The sequence below is a fragment of the Lates calcarifer genome, linkage group LG10 (genome assembly GCF_001640805.2).
Source record: "Lates calcarifer isolate ASB-BC8 linkage group LG10, TLL_Latcal_v3, whole genome shotgun sequence".
NCBI lineage: Eukaryota > Metazoa > Chordata > Actinopteri > Centropomidae > Lates > Lates calcarifer.
In genome coordinates this window covers 10,733,155-10,745,760 of record NC_066842.1, presented here as the reverse complement: position 1 = coordinate 10,745,760, position 12,606 = coordinate 10,733,155, and the positions used below count along the sequence as shown (strand labels likewise).

The window sequence follows — 12,606 nt, the reverse complement described above, 5'->3', positions numbered from 1 at the left end:
GTATCATTCAGACAGTTTTATTCACATATTATTATCTGGTTAGTTTATTTCACTGTTATTATTGACAGTTATTTTTTGTCATAGCAGGACAGAAAATATTTGATTACCTGTACATGCTTAATCTGAATGATAAAAAAAAACAGCCACGTGATGATATCCTGTACATACACCTGAATACTGATGAAATGGAAAAGTAAAGAGAATGAAGACAATAATACTGGAAACCCATGCAAAACAAGTTAAAAAGATAATACTGCTTTCACTGGGAATGTAAATACCTTCGTATGAACTGGAAAGCTTTGACAAATATCACCACAGTGCATAAATTAAGCCACAGCTTCAACAGCAGTTAGTGGGGAGACTTACAAACAGTGTTAGTTATCCTGTTTGGCTTAGAGAGGCTGCTGATCTGATCTCACAGTGCTGATCTGGATTTAGGCATGCTGAGACCACAGGAATCGATCACAGCGCTCCAGCATCGTCTGGATCATTGCCCTGAAACCAAATCACAAGACAGACTTCAAAACATATTTTGATTCTTATCTAAGGACTCTTCAGGCCAGATAACGGGCACACTCTCCTATGCCCTGAGGGACCATGCAAACATGTTACTCTACAATACTGCTCTGCATTAAGAGACATGTTTCAAAATGTGATGCATCAAAATTTCTGTTTCACTCATGTCATCTGTTTTGATGCTGTTTGTATAAGTGTATCATCAAATTACTGCTATATCATCTTTAAGAAGAACAGAACCAATATATACTGTACGTCAGACTAATCAAGTCTGATGGAAGATTTATGCATTTATGTTCGGTTTACTTCTTATGGCAATCTGGATTTAAAAACATATCTGAGAGAAATGCTGAAAGTGCCTCCTGGTCTTGATAGCCCCCACCCACCTCTGCCTCTTCTCCGTGACTCTCAGGAGCTCACAGACCAGTTTAGAGTGAGGGGAAAGGACCAGCTGGACCCCGCACTCCTCCAGGACGGCCAGAGCTCGGTCAGGCCCGGCTGTTCGAGCCAGCATCAGGGTCAGGTTCTCCAGGCTGATCTTTCCTCCACAGTCTGCTGAGCCGTTGGACCAACTGCTTCCATTCACACCTGCCACCTGCTCTGAGTCTGCAACACTGCTACACTGCTGACACAACTGGATTAGGAGCTTCCACTCATCCAAGGTCTGGGGCTCAACACCTGGAAAATAATAGAGCGTCAGTAATGGTATTAGTCAATGATGTGATGTGTTGTTGTTTTTTCTCCCAGCTCATTTTTTGTGCTTTAGTAAGAGTGAGTTTAACCTGTTAGTCACATGTTAAATTTGGATTCTTGCCAGATAATTCACTCCAATGAGTTATTATGGTAAATCATTAATGGCCGGTACATTTCCTGATTTATAACTTCATGTCAGCGTTGATAAGTGTTTGGATCGAGCACTGTGGCGACTGAAAATGAACTTAAAGCTAAATAAGCTCATGCAAAACCCAGTCGTACAAACAGATTTGTTCTGTTCAAGTATCGTATCGTATCGTATCGCGTATCGTATAATGCCAGTGTTAAAAGGATCTTGCTACTTGGTTAAGCTGTTATCTATCAACACACACTCTAAATTAATTTATACTTTGTGATAATAACTGTAACAAAATAAAGAAGAATACATCAACTGGTCTCTGCAGTCCCTCCTAACTCTACCCAGAAATTAAGTCTGGTTGTGAGTTTTGTAGTTTTAGACAAGGTTAGCTAGTCTGTTGTGAATTCATGTACATCTTTGTGTGTTTGTCTTGGGCTGGTGATCTCATATCTTGTGTTATATGTCCATGGTTGATATATGCACTGGATTTCAATGCAGCAGATGTGTGGACCTCAGTATCAGTAACTCAGTGTCTCAGTAACTCCTGAGAGTGAAACCATCTCTCCTTTCAGCCAATTAGAGCTTTTATTTCTTGTTCAGGCTGAAGGAATGAAAGGAAAAGATTTTGAGAAACAGTTTTACCCTCAGGTTCCTCCAGCAGGCTGATGTCATCCAGCTGACAGATGGTGGCGAACGCCTCTGTGCGGCGCTGCAGCTCACAGCAGAGGTAGATGTAGCCTGTCCAGTAACTGCACATGCACACATTATACACAAGGCTATACATGACACTGTAAACTCAAGACTAAACACTGCCACCAAAAAAACAAAAGATGAATATTAGAGGTACCCATTACTGCGGCACATCTCTGCCATCTTCTGTTTGGAGGATAGGTCTGCAGGGAGACGAATCAGCAGAGACAGGAGGCGTCCATAACCCCAACTGAAACAATGCGAATGCCACCTGCAACAGATCACATGGATTTAGTTACAATTATTCTTTTACTTTACTTTCACTTCAGTATTTTACTGTGTTGTAGCCTAAACAGAATCCAGTCATGGAAAATACCCATGATAGAACCTTAGTTCCCCTCCACGTAGTTATAATATTATTTTTATTTGTTATCTAGAGTCAAACACCTGCAGTCATTAGTTGTAATAATACCGAAAGGAACTGAGATGGTATTTTGCATTTTTTACATATTAACAGAACCAGACCTGGGCTGCCCATCAGGGGTTAAGGTATCACAGTGTTGAGGAGCATCATGGGTAAGTGCCAACTCCAGCCAATCCTGTCTCAGTGATTCTGGTTCAAGAAGGGACTGCAGAAATGACAATCTAGAGAAAGAAATGAAGGTAAGATCTGGCAACTAAAAGAGTCCAATGGGTTGTTTTTATTTGACAAAAAGATAAATCAAAGATCCACCTGTGCTCCTCAGTTCGTGACTGGACCAGATTATCCAGGTAAGCCAGGAAGTGGCTTTGCTGAGCCATGGTCATCACGTCAGCAGGAGTTATAGTAGGATAGAACTGGGAAAATGCGCGTACAGCCGCCTCCCCGTGCTTTTCATACAGCCTAGATAATAAAAAAGTGAACTGACTTCACAAGAGTCCATTACAGCTTAAATATTATTGTTACATGAGAGAAATATGGGCACTGACCTGTGTAAGTGAGCGAGGAGAAGAGGTGCGCTCCATGGCTGCAGCTCTCTCAGACTGCGCAGTGATCTCAGTAAATCACCTCTCTGAATTACCTCCACCACTTTATTGGACTGAGTGAGATCTATGGAGAAAGACCAAAAGCTGCTTTTAAAAATCACTGAAGATTAAACTATGTGAATAGTGCAACTCTTTGTATTTTATTCTAAAAACAATTGTAATTTTGATTATTATGAGGCACTAACAAGAATTAATGTTGAGCTTAGTCACAGAAACAAAACAAAAAACCTGCTAAATTGGAAAAGATCAAATTATTTGTTTTAAATAATGATTTAATGATGAATGAATGGTTTTTATCATTTCATGTTTTTTTCCCTTTTAAAAAAAAAAAAAAAATCTGATTCTGTTTTGAAATACTTACCAATTCACAGTCAGAATCATATTTATTAATCTGCTTTTATAGATTTTATTGATTAACATTCAAAATATTTCTTGATTTCAAATAGGGACAGCCAAATTTGTCCTCTGTTTGCTTTCAGTTATTTAATTACATACTATCATACTTTTTCACTTTTTTTACAGTTCAGGCAATTATCATCCTGTTTAACATGATTTCATCTGATAATTGTTATAGTAGTGGTAATTATTCTCAATGTTTTTAAACTACCAGTTTATTCATGGATACATAATTTTTTTCTGTATTTGTGAAAATATGAAAGCTGTAAATGAAATAAAAGAAAAAAAGATTAAAGGAGCGGGTATGGTGTGGTCAAGAAGTAGAAGGTCAAGAAGAAGGATAAGCTTCTGACCTAGCATGGCCTCAGTGAAGGAGTTCTGCACCTCTGGCTGCTCCTGGTAACACAGCAGACACATTCTTCTCAGGCGCTCTTGATCCAGCAGGAAGAAGTAACGACGCAGGAAGGTTGTGCACCCCAATGCTTGTTCATTCTCATGGTTTCTAAAGCAGCTCAGCTCAGTGTACAGTGTGGCCAGCTGGGTGAGATTAGCTAGGAGATCTGGTGGTACAGGTTTAGGGGACACCACTCGGACAGGCTCTGGAGGGCTCCCACTGGAAACGTCAGACACCTTCTCAGTGGAGACACACTGGTCCTCTTGTTCTCCGAGTTCAGGAGACTCATCTTTCTTCTCCTCCATAACGCTCTCTGCTGCTTCTCCCGATGAGCAGGAAGACTCCTCTGGCTGCTCTGAGCAGGAGTTCAGATAATCCCTCTCCCATCGCTCCTCTCCTGGTCCGTCCATGTTTGAATCACTGACACCAGCTGATCCGAGCTCCGCAGGTCCAAGTATTCGCTCCAGCACCGGGAGCCACTCCAGCAGGGTTTCTCCCAGGCAGCCTGGATCTAGCAGCACCAAGGGATCCTGGATCTGGGAACTGATGTTGGGAAAGTATTTAAAACATTTGAACACCAGAGTACAGGTTCAGCTTCCAAGAAAAACTGGAAAAAAGGTTGTGAAATCCTGCAATGGGGAGTCTAAAACAGTGCTGAGCAGTACTTACATAGATCGCTCTGTTGCTGATCGAAGTTCCTGCATGTCGGCCTCTGCATTAGGCATTTCATCATAAACTCTGTGGCGACAAATATAACCCACTGGTTTCCTCTGATTTACTTTTAACGGTCATTCACAACACAAGTAATGAATATGTTCTAAAACTTTGCCTAATGTCAATGAACTAACTTCTTTATTTCTAAGTGCACAGACACATCTATTCTCTGTACTTACTCATTTTCCATTTCCTCTGAGTATGGAGCTATAGGGGCTGACATTTCAGACTGTACGCCCTCTCTGAATTCAGGTCGCTGCCACAGTTCAGAGTTCATCTGGAGGGTGTTGATCTTCTCTGTCGTCTTCTTAACAAAACTGGAAACACTGTGGAAAAGAAAACTGGATCAAACAAAGTCGAACAGAGAAACAAAACACAAACCTTTTCATATTGCTGAGAAATGACTGAGTGTGATGTTTGGAAATGAAACATGTCACATGTGCCTACACAGATGAACAATGTGAATTTAAAAAAAATGATGTGGGTCTTCAGTGGAAAGGGGAAGTAAGCCGTCTAAAAGCACAGCTGCACTCAGATAATAGGTTATTGTAGTAGTTTCAACCCTCCAAGGAGTACAAACCACAAATAGTTTCATCAGTGTTTAAATATAACTGCAGCTGTGTGTTTACAGCTATTAGCATGTCTGTCCTTTATTTCTCTGGATGTTCACCTGTCTTTGACGGCCTGCAGTGCGATGCGAGGGGGTTTGGGGCGGAATGAGAGGGGGAGGTGGAACTGCAGGCCTTGCTCAGATCGCTCAGCCTCCAGACGCTCACTGCTCTGTGGATCTGAATAAAGATGGGGGCAAGAGCCAGAGGAAAAACACAGATGGATGGAGAACTGGAGGGGAATGATGACAGGGAGAGCGCAAAATGCAAGCAGATGGCGCAAAGGTGCCAGACACCACTACAGAGAGAACATAAATCAAATGCTGCACAATACAAAAACACACAGAACCAAAATGGTGATATATGTGTGTGATACAATGAAACAGACAAGAAACTTGGGATTAACCATCAGGCAAAGTGAAGATTATATTCATAAAGCATGTCAGTCATGATCATTCAGCTCTCACAGAAGATCCAGTGCTGCAGCATAGCAACATGTTTGATTATATGATTTCATGTCTTTTTCAACTCATAATCAAAAACACATCAGTTCCAGGAGCAAACAAACAAGACAGTAGTAGAAACAGGGACATGATTGTTATCACAGCGATAAAGTCAAAGAGTAAAATTATTATCAGTCACATGTTTTATATTGATAAGTCTTTCTGCAGCTACAGATGCTCCAAAATACAAAGATCTCATTTGGCATTTCCCCTTCATGTTTTTTTTTTTTAATTATTGTTCAGTTATTTTACTTCAGTGGTAAATACAAAACTGAAAATAACTTCACTCTCTTTTCACATTGAACTAAGAAGATGCAGAGAAGACGTTTGTTCCTGCCACACACACACACACGCACATGCACACACACACAATCATATATATACAGTATGTAGAGAGACAGAACACAAAGAGACCGAGAGAGTCGGACACAGAGAGAAACATTACTACTGGTACACATACATTTTCATCCTGGGTAATCTTCCAGTGTTTCTTCACTCTTATTTATGACAGCGTGTACAGATTAATCAAAAATGTTGAGGTAAATAAGAAGTGGTAATTAGGGAGAATATAATGCAAAACAAGCATTATTTGATTACTATTATTATTATCAAATTGTTAAGAAAATCTGTTTATATTAAAAGAATATCATAATAATCGAGCCTTATATTTTTGCAGGATTTTTTACATGTGATGTCTTAATAAATTAAAGTATAAATTAAGTATATCAATGCTTTAAGACAGCCAGCTTTTTTCATAACCTTAAAATTCGACTATCCTGAGGGGGCAGCATTAACAAAAATTTATGTTTTAAGAGAGCAGTCATTTTTATTTTTATTTATAGTCAGCTGATGCCTCTTACCTTGATCCACCTGATCTTCCTCCTGAACAAAACTGAACTCTTTGAGCCTCTCTTCCTCTGACGTGGAGTGATTGATGAGTGAGCCCGTCTCCTCATCTGATTGGCTTCCCCTGCGGCTGATCACGCGATAAATTCCACAGTCCAGGACGTTGAAGCTCTCCTGGATAATGATACATCTGATATCAGTACACTCATTGTTACATGTGTATTCAGACTTGGAGAAGCTGCATTCTTCAGTTACAAAACACTCTGATAAAAATATACTGTATGTATATTCCCGCTCACAACAGCTCTCATTAACAGCTCTCATTAACTGAATGGTATCCATAGCAACAAGATTCAGTGGGTTCAAAATGAATTCAATAGAAGTGGGGTGCTGATTGTTTACAGTTGTGGTACTTGACATTATCTAGCTTACAGAGCTGCACAGAGACATCATCTACAGAAAATTAAAGTTTAACTTACGTGTGAGGAGATGCTGCTTCTGCGGCTGCTGGAGGCCGAGTCCAGAGGCTCTAGTTTAGTGATGACGTCCTCCAGCTGGCCGATCAACTCCAGGTGTGTGGTGGAACTGAGCTGGGACCTGAGATGTTCAAGACGGTCGATGGGAATGGATTTCCTGGCCTGAATTAAGAGTTCAGACTTTCATTCATTTCATTCTTGATTTTCAACACAGAAAATCAAGAATTCAAATGAACAGCCCAGATAAGACTGGAATCTCGGTTACACTGTACACAGAGATGAGGACAACTAGCATGGCGGTGGCAGCCAACTTACCCTGCTGGTGGTGATTGCGTGCTGAAACATACAGCAGATGGTAGCAGCCAGAGGCCAGGACTCCCTACGTAGCAGACGCTCAACACAGCGCTCTACAGATAACAGGGAAAGGTGGGACAGGCGTCCACTGCTATGGAGACAGAAGAGCTCGCTGCGGTAGACTGCAATATCAACCAGGTCTACGAAACCAGAAAACAGGTTTGGATCAATTTAGTGGAAAAAAAATAAAATAAAAACAGAAGGTATGTGTGATCACTGCTGAAAATTATCACTCAATGAATTATTATGACCACTGTTATCAATAATCATACCAGGTCAATATATGGGATCATCTGTGCCGCACATAGATTTACATTTTGAGGAAAAGCATTAAAATTGTATGTTTATGAAGAAAAAGTTTTGAGTGTTGAATTACTCCAGTTTTGATTTTTGAGACAAAGCAGCAAACACACCTTTGACCTCAGTCCACAGAAGTACTTGTCCATTCTGAGGTGTGAATATATAAATGGCTGAATCAGTCCAGGTCAGCAGGTTCTGGTCTCTAAACAAATAAAGGAAGTCTACAGTTGGTGAAGTGACAGGCACCTCTGCAGCCATTTTTAAAAAAATGATGCTGACTCATGTAACTCACATATTTGAGCCTATTTTACATAATATGGATATGATTTTAAAAAGCGATTGTTGAGTCTAAAAAGTGAGATGATAGAATATATGAAAGATATGTTACCCAAAATAAAGCAGTTTAGGGAAGGCAATTGACTGAGGGCTCTTCTGTGTTGGGTTGTAATGTGGCTCATTTCTGCAGGTAACAAAGATGAAGGGATGAATTAGGAGTTTGGTGTTTTACAGAAGACAACATAAAAGCTGGATCAGCAGTACCTGTAAGTGATGAGAGGTAGAGGGGGGCAGCCCAGTGGCTGTTTGAACTGATGGGTGCTCAGAACCTCGCCATTAAAACTGGCCTCCCATATTCGAGACCCTGGCCGGGCACAGTACAGCAGGGGTGGCTGACCAACTAACAATCCCTTGTTCTGAGGGAAGAAACAAGCGCCGTACTCCCCATCACGCTCCTTATTTCCAACCCGCCAGAACTTCTCCCTGAAGGCAGAGAAACAGAAATACACAACCACTGAGAGATGTCCAACACAAGGAAAGGACATTTTCATGTGGGAAACCAGTTCAACTTCACTATTTTTGCTAAAGGACACTTAAGTAGGGACAATATTTACCTATACTGGGGTATTAACATGGATTCTCTGATAGCCTATACTGTTACTCACCTCTCTGTGTCACAGAGGTAGCAGCGGCTGAGGGAAGACACAAGCAGGCGGCCATCTTGGTACCCAAGCTGAACCACTCTGGAGTCGACAGTGGTGATGGTCTGAACAGGGAAGATAACAAATGCTGACCCCTGGATTAAAAAAATAAAAAAAAACAAGAAAAGAAAAAAAAAACAATCATATAAGGCTTGGATATGACTCATTAAATATCACAAAGTGCTAAATAAAGAGGAGTGGAGTATAGAGAGCAGGAGTGACACTGATCTTTTTGCTAGACCACAAGAAAGACATAAACTGTCAGCCAGTGATTACTGGTATATTTCTGTGAATGGAAAGAATTTTTTAAAAAACACTACAATTTGTTTCTCAGCCACACTTCACTGCTGTTACCAAGACACAGGCATGATACAATTTCTATAGACATATGACATATGTCAACAGCTTTAAATTATATTGCCTAATTTTAAGCATCCTTTATCCAAAAGGTCTGTAAGCATATCTTGAGAAGTAAGAGGGGTCAAGAGCTCATTAACCTCTGTCACTTGGCTTAAATTAAGGCCTGCTGATACAATTAAGGACTCTAAGGATGCGTAAACTTTTTCAAAAGCCACATTTACTTTATTTTTTTATTTTTTAATATTAAGGAAAGTGTTATTCTGCAGATAATACCTTGCCAAGCTTGGAGGATCCTGCACGCAGACAGGACACCTTCCCTCCTGAGTCGCCAACAAAAACTCTGAGTGCGCTGGTGTCCCAGCAGAGTGCAGTGATGGCATGACCTCTGTGCTCCCAGGACACACTGACTCTCTCTGGACGACCCCGCCGCTCCACCTGCAGCTCCCACACCACCACCAGACCCTGACTGGACCACAGACAAACACAGCAGAGACTGTGAACAACGCAGGCAACGTAACTAACACAGAGATACTGTGTGTGTTAAATGAAGGAAGAAGAGGAAGGTAACGTTAGAGGACAATGGCTGAATTTTGTTTCAGGCTTGATACTAAATGGACTGACTCTAACCTTGTTGCAGCAGCGATAAAATCTTCATCATGAGGGCAACACGCAACCTGAGTGATAGATCCCTCCTGAAAAAGAGCACACAGTGGATAGGGGGACAAGAAATTAAGAGAAACTGACACATACAAACACTGCCTTCCTGACAGTACAATGTGCTGTTGTATTAGCAGAACAGCAGTTAGCTCTGTATTTCTGCACAATAGGTTCTCAGTCACATTTTACCTTGTGAGTTAGGATGATCCTTTGTTTCCAGCCCTCCCTCTGAATCAGGTGCAGCCCTCCTGCTGATGTTCCTAATGCAAGCCACTTCCTAGACACTGCCAAACATGTACACTACAACATAACAGAATGACTCTTTTAGCCTTTATTTGACAGTGACAGTCGAGAGAGACAGGAGACAGGGAGAGAGTAGGGGAGTGACATGCAGTAAAGGTCTGCCTGGGTAGACCCAAGTACAAGGACATATATGTCCAATAGTTGTAAGGGTACTTCAGTCATTCCTCATTCTGCACTCACATAAAAACATTAAACAAGAAGCTACTCATTTATGTGTGATTTTAGTATAAGACATATTGAGACATGTGATGGTGAAACCGACCTTGAGCCTGCCGGAGTCCAAACGTAACGCAGACAGAAGTGGATCGAGGCAGTCAAACTCTGCCAGTACATGACTGTGGTTCTCCGGCACAACTGGTATCAGAGACATCTTCACTAGTGATCCTCCACACCTGAGAGAGTGAGAGTCAGTAAAGTATTAAAAAAAAAAAAAGTGAGCAACAAGAACCACTACCCTGCTTTCTCGCATACCACAGCTCCCAGCTGTGTGTCATCACATGACTATTAGTAAACTGACCAGTCGTGACTCCACTTACACTTTCTCCAGCCCCCAATGTTTTTAGTTATTACCAACATGAGGAAGAAACCATTGTCACTACATGAATTATTTACTTCACACACTCACATAGTTCTGTTTTAGGTTTAGGTTTATGTTTAAAACTACATTATATCATCTCCAGTGTAGTATGTGTTGTTGAAATGTCTCTAGTGCTGGAGCTGTTAGTTATCATTGCTACAAAAACTGTTTAACGAGACCAAAGATCACGACTCTGCTCAAAATACAGCACAATAGACCCTAGTTTGACAATTTACAGGTTGTGGTTTCTCATGAAGTTAGAAGGAAGCAGAAGCAAAACTAAAGCTGTAGATTATTAGAGTAAGTACACACTGTAGATATTTCTGTGTGAATGGTAGACAAATGTTTTAAAACAAAACACTGGAGCATGAGTGCTTCTCAGCAATAAAGTAGTTGACACAAGTACCTCAAAAGAGGGTGAGAAGCAACAGTCATCGCTGACCTCTGACCCTCTGTTTGTTATCACTCTACTGTAAGAGGAGTGCATTTCAGATTACTTCACATATCAAAAGTAGAAGTCTTCACTGCAGACAAATTACCTCAGTTACACAAGTGCATAAATTATTTTTACTTGTGCATTTTCAGCTGCCGTTTTTTAATGTGCAAGTAATCTTAACTCTTTTTTTAATACATTATTTTATCTATAAATGACAGTAAATAGTAAGAGAAATGCCTCTAATGATTTCCCACAATGTGACATCTTCAAATGTCTTGTTTTGTCTGAGATTTGTCAAAGATATCCAGTTTACAATCATGTGTGACACAGAAAAGCATCAAATCCTCATATTTGAATGAATTAATTTTCTGTCAATCAACTAATCGAACAGTAGTTGCAGCTCTGCATTATTGTGTAAATAAGATTTTGCTCTTGTAGTTGGACATGGTTGAGCTAATTTAAAGTAGTGTGCATACTGCTGGTTAGTTTAAACAATTAAAATGTATCCAAATTTAAATGTATCTATATGTAAAGAATTAATTTGCTACATCAGTGCAGCTAAGTAGTGGATTAAATGTACAGCATGTCCCTTTGAATTGTGGTGGACCAGAGGTTTGAAGGTGCGTGAAATGGAATCATCCAGGGAAAGTACCGGTACTTCAGATGTGTGGCCTACACAGTACAATAGTATTAGTAGTAAAAGGGGACACCTACGTAGTGTCAATAGACGGTCTAATAAACCGTTACCGTGCCGTTCTAACGTTAACGGTTATAACCGTCTACAAACTTTAAAACTTAAAGCTTCGATGCTGAGTCGTTCACTTTTATGTAGCTAGACAACTACTGTGACACAGTCAGTTGGTTAGCTGGACGGTTCGTTTACAATTTAGATAGTTGGTAAGAAGTAATGTGAGTGTATCGATGAGTTGCTGGAACACAACCAGCCAAAAGGGGCGATCAGATCAGCCGATTCATGGCAATCGGGATCACGAGACCCGTCTGCTGACACTGATGCTAACGTTCCTGTCAAAACCACCAGCACACCCAAAGCCTAAAAACCAATAAATATGAGCGCACCATGGCTATGTTTAATATGTCTAAACTCATAATGAAGTTATGATAAATGTTGACTCATTTCAGCTCGCCAACTCGCCCCACTGTCACTATATTTCCAATAACAAGTTAGCAAACATGCTAGCTTATACAGGGATGTTGCCATTCACTCGCTGTTCAACTCACCTGATGGTCGGAGGGACACTCCAGCATTACCACCTACAAATCCAAACCAAGCCAATGTCTTACATCCCCGGTTTTGTTCAGTGCTTTAGGAGAAAGTCAGCGGTCGGTCTCACGCAGCCAGCCGACCTGTCACTCAGCTGATGGGAGGACACTTCCTGAAGGCAGCGCGTCGGTCCCCTCACCGGCTGCTCTGAATGCTCTGGTTTGACAAAGAAAACTGAAACCATCTCTGAATAGTATCAAAAGGCACCTAGGCATTTGAAAAAGCAACAATAAACACAGCTCCATATGCTGTAGTTTATAAAATACCACAGCAGAAAAAACCACACCCTGTAGAACTAAGGTGACTGACTAAAAACACATGTAAGTGGAGGTGAATGGATTAAATGAAATACTACAGTC

The 12,606-nt window shown here is 40.8% G+C and overlaps 1 protein-coding gene across 2 annotated transcripts; it reads right to left on the bottom strand.

The window, feature by feature from the left end:
- Position 1: 1 nt before the first annotated feature.
- hps5 (HPS5 biogenesis of lysosomal organelles complex 2 subunit 2) lies at positions 2–12,417 on the bottom strand. 2 transcript variants are annotated; one of them, XM_051073302.1, is made up of 23 exons: positions 12,205–12,417; positions 10,215–10,344; positions 9,839–9,949; positions 9,620–9,684; positions 9,266–9,458; positions 8,597–8,697; positions 8,196–8,414; positions 8,044–8,115; positions 7,769–7,857; positions 7,317–7,495; positions 7,005–7,163; positions 6,540–6,699; positions 5,239–5,356; positions 4,748–4,894; positions 4,524–4,592; positions 3,814–4,397; positions 3,008–3,128; positions 2,772–2,921; positions 2,564–2,683; positions 2,196–2,309; positions 1,991–2,097; positions 903–1,194; positions 2–495 (listed from the first exon to the last, which is right to left on the bottom strand). In XM_051073302.1, the coding sequence occupies exons 2-23, from the start codon at positions 10,320–10,322 to the stop codon at positions 435–437; spliced, it is 3,339 nt and encodes a 1,112-aa protein (XP_050929259.1). In that variant the 5' UTR covers positions 10,323–10,344; positions 12,205–12,417; the 3' UTR covers positions 2–434. The 2 variants fall into 2 exon arrangements, with proteins under 2 accessions (XP_050929259.1, XP_018537659.1); XM_018682143.2 differs by having other exon boundaries at positions 8,597–8,727; positions 12,205–12,416.
- Between the last annotated feature and the right edge of the window lie 189 nt (positions 12,418–12,606).